The sequence below is a fragment of the Musa acuminata genome, chromosome BXJ3-2, assembly GCF_036884655.1.
Source record: "Musa acuminata AAA Group cultivar baxijiao chromosome BXJ3-2, Cavendish_Baxijiao_AAA, whole genome shotgun sequence".
NCBI lineage: Eukaryota > Viridiplantae > Streptophyta > Magnoliopsida > Zingiberales > Musaceae > Musa > Musa acuminata.
This window is the reverse complement of record NC_088350.1, coordinates 22,930,852-22,950,797: the sequence shown is the minus strand read 5'-3', so window position 1 is coordinate 22,950,797 and position 19,946 is coordinate 22,930,852. Positions and strand designations below refer to the sequence as shown.

The following is a 19,946-nucleotide window of genomic DNA, read 5'->3' as shown; positions in this document are numbered from 1 at the left end:
CAACTTTAAGCCGTGGCCTTGGGGCCGTCGCGATGTAGTTCGGGTCTGGATGATAGGGGATCTCCCTGGGACGTTTCCAGGGATCGCTGAAGCGACCGATTTCGTTGGTCCGATCAGGATGGGGTCACTGTTTCCACCGGGAAAGAACCCCCACCTGCGCCTTTGGTGGCCGACCTCCGCCTTCGCACCTGCACAAAGGTCAGGTCGGGGAACTCGACCCGACCCCTCCGACAATCAAGTTAGTGGATGGTCGTAGGGGGTTTCTTTAGCTAAGATCTCTATGTCTCCTCCTCTCTTTTCCTCAGAGCGCGAGGGTTTTTATAGTGAGAATTATCGTTACTTGATGTGCTGGCCCGCAAGGAGCAGGACCGTACTTCTGGTAGAGTCTGATGTTGCCGTTGACGTGGCGTGAGGGATCAAACCTGAACAGGACGTTAATGCACCTTGGTAGGCGTTCCGATCCACGTTGATCAAGTGCCTCATCAGGTCAACAGAGGCGTGACGCATCACCTAAGGCAGTTGATGTCATGCGAGTCTTATCGTAATTATTACCCCCATCAACTATCTATCTCGAGAACTTCTAATATTCTTAAGATGCCTCCATGCAAAATGAAGGTAAATGCCTTCAACTCATAACTTAATTCTAATAAACTTCTCCAACTTCTTCCATTTAACTTATATTTCTTCCTTTTTCTTCTTATTCTTTTTCCTCTTTTTCTTGTTCTCGTAATCACATAAGGATCTTTTATCATCAATAATATAAACTGATAAAAAAATAGATAATTAAATGAAACGATTTGAAAATCGAAGAAGAAGAGATAAAAAATATTTTTTAAATATTTATTAGATTGATTTAATATTTTTGAGGTTTAAGACGTTGATGATATTTTAAAATTTTTCATAATAACATAGAAAATATCATCGTTTGAGAAAGTATGAATCCAAAAAATATCATATTCATATGATTGGTAATTAAGGGATTACGAGATAATTGTATGATTGATAATCGAGGATTATATTTAATAAAATTATATTTTATTTATTATCATTTTTTAGATGGTATAATAATAATAATAATAATTTAATAAAAAAATATTTTTTTAATTACTTTTTTGAGATGGTATAATAATATTTCTCTTGACCATGATTTATATGCCGAATGAATCACACTTAAAAATGGGCATGCGGACAGATGACGTACCGTCTTAAAAAATCACCCATATGATTTATATATCGAGTGAATTACACTTAAAAATAATAAAATTTATATGATTTATAAAAACACTTACCCATTGATCACGGTTTATATGAATCAGTGGGATTTATAACAATAGTGAGATTTATATGAATCACACTTAAAAATCGCCCATATGATTTATATGCCAAGTGATCACGAACTGTCTTTCAAAAATCGCCTATATGCTCATATAATTTATATGCGGATATAGCACATGCCATCTCTCAAAAATCCCTCCAAAATTACCCATATAATTTATATGCCGAGTGACCACTTAAAAACAGATATGCGGACAGATCACGTACCGTCTCTCAGAGTTGCAATGAATTTTGACAAGCTCTATCGACCAATCGATCGAGATCGGACGGTGAACACTGTTCGGGGACTTCCTTTCCATTAATTCGAGTGACAATTCGCGGGTTACCGTTAGTAGTCATTCGCAAGCATCGGTGTCGTCCCCCCTCCCGCGGGACAAGAATCACGGTGTTCTTTCAAGAAAAATGGTGGGTCCCAAGCCGTGTGCTGGGGATCGTGAATAAAAAATGGTGTTCCCTGCATTGTGCGAGACAGGTGACCATCGCTTGTTGTCGGAGCGGGGAGCACCGTGTAAACCGGTGCGCGACTCCAAAATGTGGATGCTCCACATGAAACAGCGAGACAGAGATTTTGACCAGTTGAAAACGGGGGACTAGAGAGACACGACTTAACAACGACGTGGATGCCGCTTTAACCGCCACGTTGTCGGAAGCATACTGAGACCTCTGTGGCGAACACGCCCTGCTCAGCGCACGCGACGCGCCTTTCGTACGAGCGGCCTAGGAACCTTATCCGCTCATCGGACGGCTGTGGGGGCTCGGTAGAGGCGGGGCCCAATGGGTCGGCGACCCCACGGGCACTGGGCCACGGGCCCTCCCGGTCACTCTCTGTATCTGCCCTGCCCGAGATAACGACTGAGCGCTGACCTCTCCTCTCTCTCTCTCCCCGCTCCCCGCTCCCCGCAAAACCAAAAACCTTCACCTTGTGTTCTTCTCCTTCCGTGTCTAACAAGATGGTAGAATTGGCGGAGCTGCCGAGTCGCCTAGCGATCCTGCCCTTCAGGAACAAGGTCCTCTTGCCTGGGGCCAGCATCCGTATCCGCTGTACTTCGCCGAGCAGGTAATCGACGATCGAAAGATCAATCTGATTGATCTCTGCTTTTCTCACCGAAATATAGTTTTAGTGGAATTCTACTGATAATTGGTTGGATTCGTTGTGAAAAAAAAAAAACTTTTTTTTTTTTCACAACGTTAATGAAGACGGTTAGGTTAAAAGGGCGCGTTAGTGGGATACCCTTGGTTTATGTTAATGAAGACGGGAAGTTTTTGAAAATGGTGTGCTTGGTTGAATTGCGATGCTTTAGTTACCAATTACGTGTGAGCGATAGTTTTAATACATTTTTTCTTTTAGCAATGTTTTGATTAATCGTATGGGATTGTGGTGCTAATGTGTTGTTTTGCAGTGTGAAATTGGTGGAGCAAGAGCTGTGGCATAAGGAAGAGAAGGGTTTGATTGGCGTGCTTCCAGTTAGGGATACTGAGGCTGCCGCCGTGGGGTCAATGATAGCTCCAGGTAATTTGGTTCTGTGTCTATCTCCGTAGCTGATTAAGGAGAATATTTGGTTTCATGTTCGGCTATCTGAAGGTATGGGGAGCGATTCAGGGGAGCAAAGTCTGAAAGCAAAAGCAGATGTGGGAGAATTTCAGAATCAGGATGCAAACAACGAGCAGGAACTTATGCACTGGCACCACAGGTGGGTATTGTAAATATCCATTTCCAAGAATTTCTATTATGTTTCAATAAATTGCAGGTGCAAATTTTACTTTCAACGTCAAAATATAGCAAATTAAGGTTTCTTGATGGTTGGCTTCTTTTTGTTCCTATGCTAATAGCTACTCAAAACTTATTATCTTAATTCAAGTGTTTAAAATTTGTAGCCAGCTGAGTGTTACTTTATTGTTGCAGTTACTACCATGTGTTCTTCAGAAAAAACCAATATAAGTCATCCATGTTGAACTTAAAAAGATCTATCTGTTGGATGTGTTTGAAACTTTGAGTCGCATTACAATGGATGACCAGAGAGACAGATATCTCATTTTTGTAATTATCTTATTTTACATTTGTAAGGATGGATTCCTAATTAGATCTTTAAAAGATGTATATTGCAATTGAGAATTCCAGAGTGGAAAGTGATAGGGGTAAAAAACTGATTTGACGTAACCCCCGGATTTGACGTAATACACCCCCACGTCGGACACCCTGGGCGGCGCACTGCCCCAGGACGAGCATTAACAACGACACAACACGCACCCACACCCACCGTACCCGAACAACCTCCTCGGCTGACCCCTCGCGGCCGATCGAGGCAGGCGAAGGCGCTGACTGACACCCCCCATACCCTGCGGCAGCTCGGCCTTCCACGCGACGTCCATGACGACGACAGACGCCGTCAGAGGTACGACCCTGCCCCGGCAGGATGGCACATCAGGTAACATCAAACCCACTTATAAATACCCCCTGGCTCCCAACGGGCAAAGCGGGGAGATCACTCAAAAACTCCTCTCCACCATCACTAACTTGATCGTCGGAGGGGTCGGGCCGAGCAACCGACCCGACCTGTGTGCAGGTACTCGACCGCTGCTGAATCCACTTGGCGCCGCAGAACTTTCCAGCCAGATCCCCTGTGTCAGCCACCACAACATCCCGAGGGAAGCCACGTCTGATCCCAGCCATTCGGAGCCCTAAATCAGTCGCGTCGACCCAGAGGTCACGGCTAAAAAAGTTACTAATTCGTAACAGAAAGCATAGAGAGTTGGCAATTTTGGTTATGTTAATCCTTTGGACATGAGGATGTTCCTTTGGCTATTCCAAATGGATCTGTAGTTATGGAAAATGCTGTGAGGACAAAAAGAGCGAGATATATCCCTTGGCCAACATATTGATGATGTACACAATTAGTTATCTAAGTCTTATATCAAGCTGCTAGGGTCTGAGGTACCTACGTTGACACCAAAGTTGTGAAGTAATCTTAATCACACAACTCGATTGAGGTGCTTAAGCTTTCTTATACAGTTGAAAAACCTCAGTAGAAGTTGTCTACTTTGTTAATCTAGGGGTTCTCGGACTTTTCAATTTCTACCAGATCAATGTAATTGTTTTGAGGCTAAATAGAAATACATTATGCATCTTTTGTTATTTAGAAAAACATCAGTGGAACTTGTTATCCTAACTTCCTAAGTATTTGATTCATCTATACAAATCCTTTCTGACTTTTAGGTGCTTAAGCTTTCTTATACAGTTGAAAAACTTCAGTAGAAGTTGTCTACTTGGTTAATCTAAGGGTTTTTGGACTTTTCAGTTTCTGCTGATCAATGTAATTGTTTTGAGGCTAAATAATACATTATGCATCTTTTGTTATGTAGAAAAACATCAGTGGAACCTGTTATCTTAACTATTTGATTCAGCTATACAAATCCTTTCTGGCTATCCTGTATTATTTCTGCAACCATCATGTGCATATTGTATCTCCTTTCCACACCCATTCTTAGGCCAGGAAAAGAGTGTGGAGTACATAACTTTTGCTAGAATGAGTAAGCTCCTTTCCTATGGAGAGTTAGTAGTTTTAATCAAGGGATTGATATCAACTTTGAACTGGTTTCTCGACAATAGATATTATTTCTCAAATACTTATTTGTCCACCAGCCATGGGGTGAAATTGAGATATTGAGTAATATATCTTAGACCATTGTCATTTCTACTGATGGCAAACAAACTATTTCCTAGGCTTGTTCACTTTGTATAAGAGCTCTTATGACACAAATACGCATCTGAATATTTATGTTAGCTATAAAATTTCATTAACAAGACTTTGATTTTCAGAGGAGTTGCTGCTAGAGCTTTGCACCTCTCCCGAGGAGTTGAAAAACCAAGTGGGAGGGTTACCTACATTGTTGTTCTTGAAGGGTTGTGCAGGATCAGTGTTCAGGAACTCAGTACAAGAGGAACATATTATGTTGCACGTATCAGCCGTCTTGATTTGACAAAGTCTGGTAAGGTGCTCTATTGTGATCCATTGTTCATTTGCCTGTTACATATGTTCTGTTCCAGTGCCAAATTTCCTTCATATACATGCAGTTTTTCTTGGAAGAGATTAATTTTCTTCTCATATGTGTTCTTGTGGGACTACATATGGTGGAATTTAGTGCCTTTTAGTCGAAGGTTAAATGAATATAGTGATGTGGAGTTACAATAATTCATATGGCATTTACGTATACTGTTGTTGGTTGTTACCATATGTTTTCTCTATAAACTTTCCAATAACAAGCACAAGTTTCGGTCGGTAGCCCAGGTTCCCAACAAATTGGGGTGTAATTGTGACATTGCAGCTTGTTATGTGTTTGTCATTGTTACTGGATGGGCAAAGGCCTAGAGAGCTCAGTCATTTTCAATGACCATGTAAATTCTGTTCCACTAACATCGGTTTCAATAATGGAGACATCCTTGCCTCTGGGTCTTTTGGTGTTCAATGCGTATGGTAAATGATAAAAAAGGTTCTTATATGTCAAGTCACGTGAAAATTTTGCTTTCATTTCTAATACTGCAATGCAATTCAGTAAATGAGTACTATAGCACAGTTTAATATAACAATTAATGGAGAAACTTACTACATTAAAAATGATAACTAGATTTTTCTAAACAGAAATGCTGAATGATGCAACATATTTATGTCTATAGAGGACTCTTGTACATCATGTAGTCTGCAAGTAAAAAGGGATAATTTGAAAAAGACAGGCGGTCCTGGCAAGCGGAAGTCGGAAAATAATGTCTTAAGATTCTGATTATAATTTAGCGTCATGCTGTCCTTGTTTATCTATTTTGTTCTCTAAGGCCTTTTCTGTAGATTGTTTCTTGAATTTACTCTGTTTGTGATAAAAATGAATGGAAAAGTTTGATTCCTTTTCACAGGTTATAATTTGATATTGATTTATTTAATTAGGATTCAATTGAGAATAAGGAAAAGCTGACCTATACTTGCTTCCAAAATCCAATAGCAAGAACAATATAATATCATAAAGTTGACCTTTTGGTTTTTATAAACTGTTAAATTCACGATATTGTCAAGTCTGAATTGAAAACTTTCAGCAACAAGTACTACCCAACTTAATGAAACCAGATGTGGATCTCTTTGGTTTTATAATTCTTATAGATGTATCTTCTAATATTTCATGTTTCCACAGCAACTTATGATTCTCTCTTATATACCAATATTTTTTTTTGTTGTGTATTCTGATTACACACTTGGACATGAGGCTAAGTTTAAGGAATGTTGGTTGTCTTTTACCGTGATGTTTGATTGATGTTTTCCTTCTTCCCTTTTGAAGTGTTTGGGTGAATAACCTTGAGATTTGTTATCTCTATGTGCACATATATCAATAGTAAAACTTGTAGTGATAACTACAATTCTTTTTGCAGAAATCCTTGGACAGTTTCTTGCATGTGAGGCATTAACACATTGTTATGTTTTTTTTTTGGGGTTGCTTAGAGCTGGAGCAAGCAGAACAAGATCCAGATCTTGTTCTGCTATCTCGCCAGTTTAAAGCTACTGCCATGGAGCTAATTTCTGTTCTTGAGCAGGTAAAATGTTTTATTTTGAACATTTCTATTAACATAAAATTGTGCTTATTGGCTTAAAACAGTAGGGTTTGGTCAAACAATATAACAACACTAACAAAAATATAGACCATCTCGCTTGTATTTAAACCCCAAGTATCTTATAAGATGACATTTTTATAAAAAACCTGAGTTATATTTTTGCACATCTTTTCCATGAGTCTTAGCTTATGGTATGTAACTGTATTATTATGCTCTGTGATTTCAAATTTTTTTTAAAAGGATTTTGAAGTATTTATGGTTAATTGTTTGTGTTTAAATTGTGTGTTTGTAACATTGGCTGGAAGTCGTTCTCTGTTAGTTTATGTTAGGTTATCTGATAGGGTTGCTCACATTTCTTATGCCACTCTCAGAAGCAGAAAACTGTTGGTAGGACAAAAGTTCTTCTTGAGACAGTTCCTGTGCATAGGCTGGCGGACATATTTGTTGCTAGCTTTGAGATAAGCTTTGAGGAGCAGTTATCAATGCTAGATTCAATTGATTTAAAGGTTCGACTCTCAAAGGCAACTGAATTAGTGGAGAGACACTTGCAGGTCAAGTTTGCTGTTCCTTGATTTTATTAATTATCATGTTTCTTCATCTTAATGTAATTTTGTGGACTGGTATGCAAGGAAGGTAACTAAGTAGGCTTTTCTAAAATATCTAATATTTTGTCATTGATATCTAGACAAGTGTTTATAATATAAACTTAACATCTACTTGTTTTCTCAACAGTCGATTCATGTGGCAGAAAAAATAACTCGAAAGGTTGAGGGTCAGTTATCAAAATCACAGAAAGAATTTCTTCTCAGACTGCAGGTTCGTTACTCCAGCTGCCCACTTTTTGAGTATTTGGTGCCTTAAATCTCTTATGCTCAAATCTTCTCTAGATGAGGGCTATAAAGGAAGAACTTGGTGATAATGATGATGATGAGGATGATTTGGCTACCTTGGAGAGAAAGATGCAGAGTGCAGGAATGCCTCCTAATATATGGAAGCATGCTCAAAGAGAACTTAGGTGCGTTAATTACCTATTTAATACGTAATATGACATTTGACCATGTGTCATATTTGGTTGGGTGGCTGCGATATATGTTTTCATCAGGAAGTACAAGCTGGTTATATAACTGGAATCACAAGGTTATTGAAATAATCACTTTCCACCTACATACCAAAGTAAAGATGTTGATTGCTGAATTAATTGCTTTGTCTCAAATCATTACTAGGAATGCATGCATACATTCATTCATATATATATATATATATATATATATATAATTTCATGTTTAGGCCACACTTGTCTGATGTCTCTTGTGAATGACTTTTATTTCTCAATCTTTTCCTGTATCATGCTCTGTCTCTCTTAATTATGTAGAGAGGCATGTTTTTTGTGTGATTCTTTTAATAATTTTAAGAAGCATGTTCCCATGGTTGAATGATTTTGTTACTGAGGCAAGTTACATATATATATATATATATATATATATATATATATATATATATATATATATATATATATATATATATATATATATATATATATATATATATAATTTATTGCATGTTTAGGCCACACTTGTATGATGTCTTTTTTGAATGACTTTTATTTCTCAATCTTTTCCTGTATCATGCTGTCTTTCTTAATTATGTAGTGTGAGTCATGTTTTCCATGTGATTCTTTTAATAATTGTGAGAAGCATGTTCCTGTGGTTGAATGATTTTGTTACCAAGGCTCAGAAGAGTACGTTAACTACCTACATCAGAATTTGAAAATCATTCTCAATCCTCATTCCTAAACCTTTTCCCATCATGCATATTTTATGCACTCTCTTGTTTTTCCATGCTATCCTTAAAAACCTGAAACTTTGTAGTACTGTTTTAACTTCTGTGTCTAAAGTTGCTCACTAATAGAAAGCAGGTTTGTTCAATACTAAATGAGAATCAAAGTAGATTATTAAAGACTTTGGAGAAAATATGTTTAGGTAAAAAGGGTAGGATTAACTGTCTAAGTTTCCTTTATAATGATGTGCTCCAAGCTGGAAAAGATTATTTGATTGTACCTTATGTTCTTATAATATCTATTGTTGACGTATTGAGATTTGACTAATTGAGGACCAGGATACAAAGCCTCCTTTCATCAGAAAGAAATCATTCAGTTATTTATTACTAAAGAATAAATAGATGTATGTCTTACTAGTGTGTTTGATAAAAAAATCAGTTATACTTTTCTGTGGTTTTCTTTTCTTTTTCCCTTTCCGGGTGTTATTGATGGAGGCATGGGACCATTGAGTTTCATTATGTATAAGATTCTAAATATAGAAGTGTGCCTAATTATTGGAGCTCTCAAAATGCATTAAACATGATGCTTTGATGCTGCTAGTTGTCGTTTACTCTTAAAATGTTACCACGTTTATTCTTTATAGTGTCAATGCACTATACCTGTAGAGCACCAAAAGAGAAAAAAACCTGAACCATGGTTCTATACAGCTCTGCGATGTCTGGCTTCCAATTAATTTCGTGCAAGTGTCAGATAATTAAATAAATAGATCTGACCTTTTGATCTTGCTTGCAGGCAACTGAAAAAGATGCAGCCTCAGCAGCCTGGATATGGCAGTTCACATGGATACTTAGAGATTCTTGTGGATCTTCCATGGCAGAAAGTCAGTGAAGAACCTGAACTTGATCTTAAAGCTGCCAAAGAAAGTCTCGATCGTGATCACTATGGGCTGGTCAAAGTTAAACAACGGATCATTGAATATCTAGCTGTTCGAAAGGTTAAATTTTTATCTTTATATTGTGACTTTATTTTTTTGTACTTTTAATAACATTGCATCTAATTAGAATTAACACCACTGTTTACAAATGCACTGTATTGCAGCTTAAACCAGATGTCGGAGGTCCTGTGCTTTGTTTTGTTGGTCCACCTGGAGTTGGAAAGACATCATTGGCATCATCAATTGCAGCTGCTCTGAATAGAAAATTTGTACGTATATCTCTAGGTGGTGTCAAGGATGAGGCTGATATAAGAGGACACCGAAGGACGTACATCGGAAGCATGCCAGGACGTTTAATTGATGGATTAAAGGTTTGCATTTGTACTTTTCTACTGCAAGATATTGTTTGGTGAAGTAATCTTCTTTTCTTGTGTATTCTTTTTTTTGCCTGGTTGAGGTTAGTTGTTAATTTTTTCATTTACACTTCTAATATGTCCAGATCATGGGGCTTAGTTTTAGTTTTACATTTTACTTATCCTTCCTCTAGAGTTTGTCATTAGAAGTTCTCTTTTGTTCTTGTGTCATGGGCTAGAATTAATTTAAAATTCAGAATGTTAGTTATAGACACAAGCTTAAGCAAGTATTGCTAAACAAAAAATTATGATATTGATATCTAGTTATAACATGTGCTTATGCTAAGAAGTTATAGAATCTAACATCTATGTTATGCTTTACAATATTGATATACTAATGTAGAAGAGTTAATTCCAGGCTTGACAACAAAATTGGACTATATTATCATTCAATAGATTAAGCATGATCAGAGATTGTTAAGTTAATTGGCACATGTTGGCACAAGTTGAAACATGCAGTGCCTGAAGAAGTTTGGCACATGCCATGTCAATTCATACCATATCGGAGATACATGTGGCTAGACCAACTGTTGACCAGCACTGGCCGGCCATAGGGTTGTGTTGAACAGCATGGCACAGAATTTTGCTGGGCTGGAAATATGTCAACATGCCCCTATGATATGAAAATCCTTCATCATGACGATGATAACATTACATAAAGCTAAGGATGCAGAAATTGAGAATCTTGAGAACACAGCATGATTTTCCCATACAAACAATATGACAGAAGGACAAACAATAATGAGTAATAGGCCAAACAAATACCATTTTGTTTTGCTAATAAAACAGAAATGAAAACTTTTAAACTTTATGAAACATTTTCTTTGTTGTTATTTCTTTCTTTTGCTATTTGTATCTTTAAAAATCTATTACTATATACCAAGGTCTGCCATACCGAAACGTACCACCCATACTGAGCGGTACGTACTGGTCCGACAGGTTATCGGTATACGGACCGTCCGGTACCGTTACAGTGCTACAGTATTATACCGCTCGGTATGCCCTGATGTACCGCCCGGTACACCAGTACCATACCATACCGAGCCCGGGTCGAAACGCCGGTACGGTACGGTATAACGAACCTTGCTATAGACATCCCAATCAAGGATTGTCAAGCCATTCGGCATGTGTTGGCATGGTTGAGATGTATTGTGCCAAAAATAATATCAGTGGCCATGCCAATCCTTACTCAAGTTGCTAACATATGGTGAGACCAAATTTTTGGCCTATGCTAGTTAGTACAGGGGTATGCTGATCAACATAGCAAGGAATCCTACTATGCCATAAAGCTATCAGCACGCTTCAGTGCTTCTATGACAATTCTTACCTCGATTGTTTTTGCACTTAAATAACAATGATACATAAGATTAGGGCAGAACTGAATATTTGTTTAACATTTTGGCAATTTGTGGAACCTTATGATTCCTGTTATATTCTTAAGTGTACAAAAATGCCTTCAATACTCATAGGAAACATCTTTAAAGAGCCACTTTCGACATGAAGGCTTGCTCAATCATGCCTCGAGGCTTTAAAACCTATAATAATGCCTCTAGTATCTAGCATGTAATTATTTTGAATCTGATCTTTTCCAGAGCAAGTTGACTTAGGTTCAGCAGTCATGGCTTCATTTTTTGTCAGCCTGATCATTAGTAGTTTTCACTTAGTAATCAATTACCACTATTAAGTCTTTTATGTTACTTATAGAGTATTGCAGACTAAGCCTAATATTTCTTTCATTTTAGTATCTTGTCTGGTTATCTGTGGAGGTTGCTTTATTTCAATGGCTATATGAAAATTGTTTCAGTTGTCAACATCTACAATTCATATCACTTACAACTGCAGAGAGTGGCTGTTAGCAATCCGGTTATGCTGCTTGATGAAATTGACAAGACAGGTTCTGATGTTCGTGGGGATCCTGCATCTGCATTATTGGAAGTCCTTGACCCAGAGCAGAACAAGACTTTTAATGATCAGTATCCTGGATTATGAAATTATAGTGTGTGATCTTTTACGCTTACACTACTGCATTAGTTCTTCTCTTTAAATATATGAAAATTTCATTAATATTGTTTGCTTGCATAGGTTGCCCTTGCACATGTTTATTTCAAGATGCACTGTTTTGTTTCCTTATTTACTAATTGAATAGCTTCATTCTGAAATTGCCCTTCAATTTTTATTTTTATGGTTGGTTTCTCTTTCCATTTTTTTTTTATTACTCAAGGAATTTCTGTTACAAACCATAAGCCCAATAGGTGCTGTACTGCCTTTGGAGTATTGAGGGCAACTGAAAGTACAATTGATTTTTCAACAAACTAGAATTAATTTGTTTGTTGTTTCGTATGCCTTTTGTCCCAAATTGATTTACTCTGAGAGGGTTCATTTGTTGATGTGGTGGTACTAGATTTTTTCCGTGGATGGTGGTCAATTCCTTCTCATTAGATTATCAGTATTATTTAGATGGTATGGAGATGGATAAAGTTTTATAAGATGCTTTCTGAGGAATTTATCTTTTACATAACCTCAATATATGTTTTGTATCTTATTTCTTAGTTCAAGTAAATTACTTAACTTGTCTTTTCAGTTATTTGAACGTCCCCTTTGACCTGTCAAAGGTAATTTTTGTTGCGACTGCAAATAGAATTCAACCTATTCCTCCGCCACTCTTGGATCGAATGGAAGTCATTGAGCTTCCTGGATATACACCTGATGAAAAGCTGAATATAGCCATGAAGCATCTTATACCACGAGTCTTAGACCAGCATGGTTTAAGCTCTGAGCTCCTCCAAATTCCTGAGGTAGAACTTTATCTCATGTCAGTTCATTAGTAATGGAACAACCTTCATGAGCCAGTGAAAATTTTTCTATTTGCAAGATATTGATATTAATTATTTCATAATAATCTCCCCCAAAATGATGAATTTTTATGATATTGATATAAATTTCATCACAATCTTCTGCAAAATGATGTATTTTTATGGCTTTGCGCTAATAATGTTATTACTGTCTGCTCAGTAGTTTGTTGAAATTTGCAAGTGTTGTATTTTTTTCTGCAATAGGAATTCTAACGTATCTTCTTGGCTAGTCTACTAGGAGATTTTTAGTCAGTCCTCTTAATGTTTCGGACATGCTTGTGTGTGACATCTCTATATTCTTTTTTTTAGATGGATTTTAGCCTCAGTTACGCATGGAAGAAAAGTTATATGTTTCTGATTTGCTCCAAATCTGCAATCCAAATACATTTTTATCAAAGATCATCAATCTAAGTGCAACAAAATTATTTTTAAGGTTCAATGAACATGGTTGGGATCAACGTTTACCCGCACTGTCAATACCGAGCTTATTATCATCATTATTTTTCTGTTAAGATTAGGTGAAACTGAAGTGCCTGGATGCTGACTTTCCAGGTAACCAGGAACTGATCTGGATATCGAAAGCAACCTGATACTAATAACTTTTAGGCACTTACTCTGCTATCAGGCAATAATATGTTGTTCATTAAATAAATAACATGTTAATGATATTATTTGATTGAATAAAATAGTATTTTTCTTTTTTTTTGGATGAATATTAGAGAACAGGAATTCTTTACTCTTCCTCAGTCTAGTGTTCAATTAACATGACTAAACCCAGTTTAATTAATTTTTGCATTATAGTTTGTTAATGAGGTTAAGGAAGGTGTTCAATGAGTAGATCTTTTAAGGTTGAGCATATTTTTAAAATTTTGTTTCCCATTCTGGTTTTCATTGAACCAAAAAGCAGAATGCTTTGAAGATATAACCTATTTAATGGAGTGGTAGTTATATCATGGGTAGATATATCATGGTTTTAGAAACTAGTATAATAACTATTTCGACAAGTTGTCAGACTATTGGAGTACTGAGACATCGATAAGAGTGAACTTGTGGTCCAACCATTCTTTTAAACCATGGTTATAACTCTGGTTATATGCAAGCATTTTACCATTATCTTTTGACTAACAACTTATATCCTATGTTATGGAGGATAAATGCACTAATTTCCATTTATTCCATGATTTGAACCATGTACTCAGTGAAATTTCCTGACCCTAAGCTGGGGAACAATGGCAGCCATAATCATCCTGCTTATTAGTGTCCATGCTATGCACGTAGTTGGCTACACTGATGTAAAGTATTCTGCTAATATAATTGTAAATTTGGAAAATAGATAATATTTAGTCATATGAAAGTACATCGCAGCTTCATAACATACATTTTTGGAAGTGTCTATGCAAGTAGTTGGATGTAGGTAGACATTCATGGTTAGTTCCTTCATGTAGACACAAAAAAAAAAGATGCCCCATATATGCAATTGTTATGTAGTTAAAGATCATCTACATTCTAGCCTTTTTCAAGCATATTATAAGCGCAATTGATAGGTGGGAATAATCATGGAATATATATCAAAAGTTTATAATTGGTTAATATCTTAGATCAATTCCATAAAGCTGATATAAAGTGCCATCAGGGGAAGTTATGGAAGAGAAGTATTTTCCAAAAAGTCATGCTAGTTGGTGGATACAAATTTCTAACTTCTTGGTGGCAGTTAAAGCTCATGCAAATCATAGAGCAATTACATGTTTTTTCTTGTAAAGCTTTTCTAGTCAGTGATTCATCTTGAAGCTACAAATGAGCCAATGTGCTAACAAACAACATAGATGTTATTTTAACTGAGAAAACTAAAAGTCATACTTAGACGTGTATCCATGTCTATGAGCCTATGAAGAATACAGAGATGCTTTATTTTTACCTGTCTAGATGTGTACATTAGATTTGAAAGTAATCACATTACTAAACATATAGAGGATCAAATGGCACCACAAATTAGATTGTGTTCCTTGGGGCTAGCATTCTCAAACTTTTTATGGCTCGCTGTCTCTTTTCCTGAATGTTGGTGTTGAAAGATACATGAATAAGTCAAATAATCGTTTCTTCATGCCCAGAGGTCCTAATCAACAGTGATGGCAAGCATGATTCTTTTCTTTCACATACCATTTTGCTGATCATGATCCAGCACTCTTTACCAATGAGTGGCTAGGCATCATTTTTATTTGTTGGGTGACTCTCCATGTTGGCAGTTAAGTTTTCCTTGTCATGGATGTATAACAATGTCCTGTCAGTAATTAGTCCTTCCTAATGCCTGAATAGGGTATGGTGACGCTAATAATTCAGAGATATACTAGAGAAGCTGGCGTACGTAATCTGGAGAGGAACCTAGCTACTTTGGCTCGTGCTGCTGCTGTCAAGGTTGCTGAGCAAGATTCCACCATGCAACTTAGCAAAGATGTACACCCAATGACAACTTCCTTTTTGGACACACGACTTGCTGATGGTGCTGACATTGAAACGGAAGTTATTCCTATGAGTGTCAGTAGACAGGAGATATCAAATTCTTTCACAAGTGCCTTGGTGATGCTTGTAGATGAGGCTATGGTGGAAAAAGTGCTTGGGGTACTCACTCATCCATTATCTTTAGTTCAGTGCAACTATTCTTATCATGTTTTGTACTCAACTGTAACTTGTCATAAAAAATTACTAAGATATAGCCAACATGGAAACTGCAGCCTCCTAGATTTGATGATAGTGAGACTGCAGATCGGTTAGCAACTCCAGGAGTATCTGTTGGGCTTGTCTGGACATCCTTTGGTGGAGAGGTTCAATTTGTTGAAGCCACAGCAATGATGGGCAAGGGTGATTTGCATCTTACTGGACAACTTGGTGATGTTATTAAAGAATCAGCACAAATAGCTCTTACATGGGTATTTTCTATCTGCTTTGTTTCATCTGCTTCTTCTCATGTTGAGTGTTGTGCTCTTGGTACACAAAATATTTTTGGCAATACATGCATATTTTATTTTCTCATCTGCACCACAAGTTGAAGGATTTTAATTTCTTGAACTTCTTTTTCTTTGTGCATTTTTCAGTTCTTTTAATTGGATCATCTTATATGTCCTATATATAAATTTCAAACAGAGATTATTATTACTGGTATTCTGTGAGATGAAACATGCGAGGTAGATGTACCCTTACCCACCAGCCTGATAGCAAAGGTGGGGATGACTTCATAAGAGATTGCTTATAGGTCTCAAGTTCATCCAAACATATATTTCCTTAGGACAAACCAAAATTATTCATTTACCCAAATTTAAATGCACTAGGAATATGCTCAACAAAACAGTCCATACATATACTCTAAAACTAGCATATGTTGTGTAGAGTTTGGCCAAGAACTGGTGTCAGATCATATAGTTTGGTACCAGTTAGTATGCATTTTTTTAGTTTTCTGGTAACGCCGGCTGGGTCAATATACTGCTTGGTATAGTGGTATCATATCAACCTGATCGGATATCGTAGTCAATAAAATAGTGAGATTTAAATTCTTGCATGCAATTGAAGAGGATAATCAATCCCAAGCTGAAATCCATGCATGAGTATAAGAATTGATAAACCTTCAAAGAGTTCCTCTGTGCTAGGATACAAAATTTAGGTATTACTAAACTGTCTTTTGAAATCTATTGATGCTGCATCGTCTGTGAGTAACGTATGCCTGTGTACCAGCTGTCATTTGCGAGCTTTCCCAGTTTCTGTTTGAACTTATGTTTCCTTTTTCAAACAAGTAAATTATACTAGCTTCCAGAGTCAGAGTTATCACCTTTAGTTTTCTATATGTCATATATTTGATTTTAGCTTGTTTCTACATGGCAGGTGAGGACAAGAGCAGCAGATCTTAAGCTGTCAGCAACTGGTGAAATTAATTTGCTCGAGAATCAAGATATTCATATACATTTTCCTGCTGGTGCTGTGCCGAAGGATGGACCATCAGCGGGAGTAACTTTAGTGACATCATTAGTATCACTGTTCAGTCAAAGAAAAGTTAGGGCAGATACTGCAATGACTGGGGAGATGACTCTCAGAGGCCTTGTATTGCCTGTCGGTGGTATCAAGGATAAGGTATCCGATACTATGTTTTATGCCCCTCTTATATCTGGTATACTCTAAAAAAATGTTGAAAGCCCTATTTTTTGTATGATTATGTTGTCAAAAGTAGTTTTACAGTCTGTTCTTTTTAATTAAGGTATTGGCGGCTCATCGATATGGCATCAAACGAGTTATATTGCCTGAACGAAATTTGAAGGACTTAACTGAAGTTCCATCAGCAGTTCTTGATGGCATGGAGGTACATTGATTTCAATGGTTATATTTTGCTTGGCCCTTTTTGATGCATATTATATTGTCTGGAAGATATATGATTCACTTAGTTGCTGGATTTTGAAATTGTATATGCAAATATTATGCATATTGTGATGCATTTTGAGGTTATCAACTGATTATTTTCTTTTAAAAAATAACCTGGAAATTAGATAGAAGTTTATTTAGCAATGCAATTCAAGCAGAAGGATTTAAGTGAGCAATTACAAAGTTGATGGCAATTATGAAATGAAAACAAGATCTTGCAGGTCCTTTTTAGATTGATGCAATTATTATAATTAAAAAATGTTATTTTTTAATTTTATACACATATATTAGTTTCTTTTCAAAACCCATCCAGGAATCTTTTATCCTCTTTGTTCTCTTTCTTGGTGCTTGGAGAACTGTAGGCATCCATCTTGACTTTTCATTAAAAATACCAGCATGGCTGATTTTCCATTACTTTCATTCCTGTTGCTATATTACCAATCTAACATTCTTGACTAAATTCCAGCCACTAAACATGATTGTTGTCGCATATTTCTTTCACTAAACATTTTTATACTTCCTGTGTTCATTAGTCTGTGACTTATCTTGGCAATTCCTTTGTGGGGTAGAGCTTTTTATAAAAATGCCAGAGAATTTTGTAATGTAACATCGTTAATTTCTTAACCATAAAACTGCAACAGATAACTCCGTCATTCATAATAGGCAACAATCGGTCTCGATGTTTGAGGAATTGTAACTGGAATTTGGGATCAACACTAAAAATCTTGACTGGGTGAATCTGGTCCATGTTGCTGAATCAGATTGGTATTGGTCATATTCAGTCTTTAGCTGTTTCCTTTTTTATTTTTATTTCTTGATTTTTGGGACTTCAAAGTTCAAACCCATCTGGAAGAACCAATAAATGGTTGTTTTTGTTTTGTTAATCATTCTTGGACATGTAAATAAGAGGCATAACATTGATGAGTATTATCTTTAGATCTCTATTATCTTTGCAATATGATTTAAATTTTTTGAATTGGTTACACCATGTCAAATCCATTCTTTTCCTAAGATGCTACTAGTTGATTCACGAAGTATATTCATGTCCAACCTGGAAAGTGTAGCATGCCTTAGATTCATATCCCATCAATCCTAAATACCAATTCGTTACTCGCTGTATGGACTAAGAATTTGTTACTGATTTCTGATGCTTATGTGCCAGAAGAATCACTTTTCCGCAGCACTTGAAAAGAGATTCTGACTAAGATTCTTGCTAATACTTTTTGACAGATGCTACTTGTGAAGCGCATTGAGGATGTGCTGGAGCAAGCATTTGAAGGTGGATTTCCCTGGAAACAGGATTCCAAGTTATAGCATCCATGTATCTCCCCTTGGTAACAAGAAGATGGATCCACTGCTCAGACCTGCAGTCGCAAACTTACGTGAATGATCACCACCAATCACTTGGAATCCTGCAATGCACAAAATGTCACTTACACGAATCAATGCCCAATCGCAGTATGTCCGATGCTGCATCGGTGTTATTTATATTCCAGTTCAGTGACTGTATTCTGAGGGAGATCAGTGAAGCAGGAAGCGATGGCATGTGCTGTTTTGCATGTACACCTACATCAAGCTGATGACTGTTGATGGATATACAGAATCAACCCCATTCTCTCCTGCCAATCAAAATCTGAACATTTGATGTCTCTTCAACTTTACGTTCATCTTAGTGACTCTTATCTGTGAATGGAGCATTGTTGATTGTTCTTATGGAGTTCCTTCAACGCTTGCTCTCAGGTTTCTTATCACGGCACCGAAGCCTGTCAGGATTGGTATGAGCATTGATAGGAAAATAGGCACCTAAATCGGATTTTGGATGATAGGATATTTGGGTAGATGATAAATCGAGTTGGGGTGGGTGGAATTCGGATGGATGATAACTTTTACATAAATGTTCTATAAAGTGAAAGTAAGTACTTGTATTACACTTGAATGGTAGGTAAATACGATCTTTTGTGGCTTTCATGCGGACACATGCTTGCAACTCTCCGTACTTAATTGCTATGGTGTGTGTAACCAAGCGATTTCTCCTCGTGGCATGCTTCTTATTTTGACTTTGTGGCTTGTCGTCCGACATCTTAGAACTTGATTGTCGTTGTGTCTCCAAAAGATTTATCGTCAGAGTTAACTTATCTGACAGACAATGCGTTTCTTATCTAACTTATGTTTGGCAGAGAAAAAAAATTGGACATCAATGACGTTGACATTCGAACACAATCTTTTGAGACAAATGCAATATAATTGTCGTCCAAATCACTTAGAAAATTAGGTTCCCATATTTATGGTGGAAAAGTTTGAAAAGGAAGCACGGATGGGTTTAGTCAACTTTCTCCGTCAAACCTAAGAAAATGAACTATCCAATAGGATAGAGTAACTCATTGACTCAAGTCATCTTTGTAATCATGGTATACTAATTTTTTGTGACTGCAGGGTATTATTGTGAAGAAAGAAAGAGATCATAAGGTACTGTTGGTTTAAGATTAAACCAAATAGAAAAAAAAAAAAACCAAGATAGAAATTAAAAATATATATATTGAACCTTTAGAAAAGAAAAATACTTATAACATGTCGAACCTCTTTCAAAAAATAATATTAACAATTATATCATCTCCAAGGACCAAAAAGGTTCAATAATTTATCA

At 36.8% G+C, this 19,946-nt stretch overlaps 1 protein-coding gene across 1 annotated transcript; it reads left to right on the top strand.

The window, feature by feature from the left end:
- Positions 1-2,205: 2,205 nt before the first annotated feature.
- On the top strand, positions 2,206-19,278 carry LOC135632100 (lon protease homolog 2, peroxisomal-like). The gene is made up of 17 exons (XM_065140493.1): positions 2,206-2,392; positions 2,736-2,845; positions 2,918-3,026; positions 5,153-5,322; positions 6,816-6,907; positions 7,297-7,476; positions 7,658-7,741; positions 7,813-7,940; positions 9,495-9,696; positions 9,801-10,007; positions 11,892-12,022; positions 12,631-12,844; positions 15,215-15,517; positions 15,631-15,825; positions 16,772-17,017; positions 17,142-17,243; positions 18,533-19,278. Exons 1-17 carry the CDS (start codon positions 2,286-2,288, stop codon positions 18,614-18,616), a joined length of 2,664 nt encoding a protein of 887 aa, XP_064996565.1. The 5' UTR covers positions 2,206-2,285; the 3' UTR covers positions 18,617-19,278.
- The last annotated feature ends 668 nt before the right edge of the window (positions 19,279-19,946 follow it).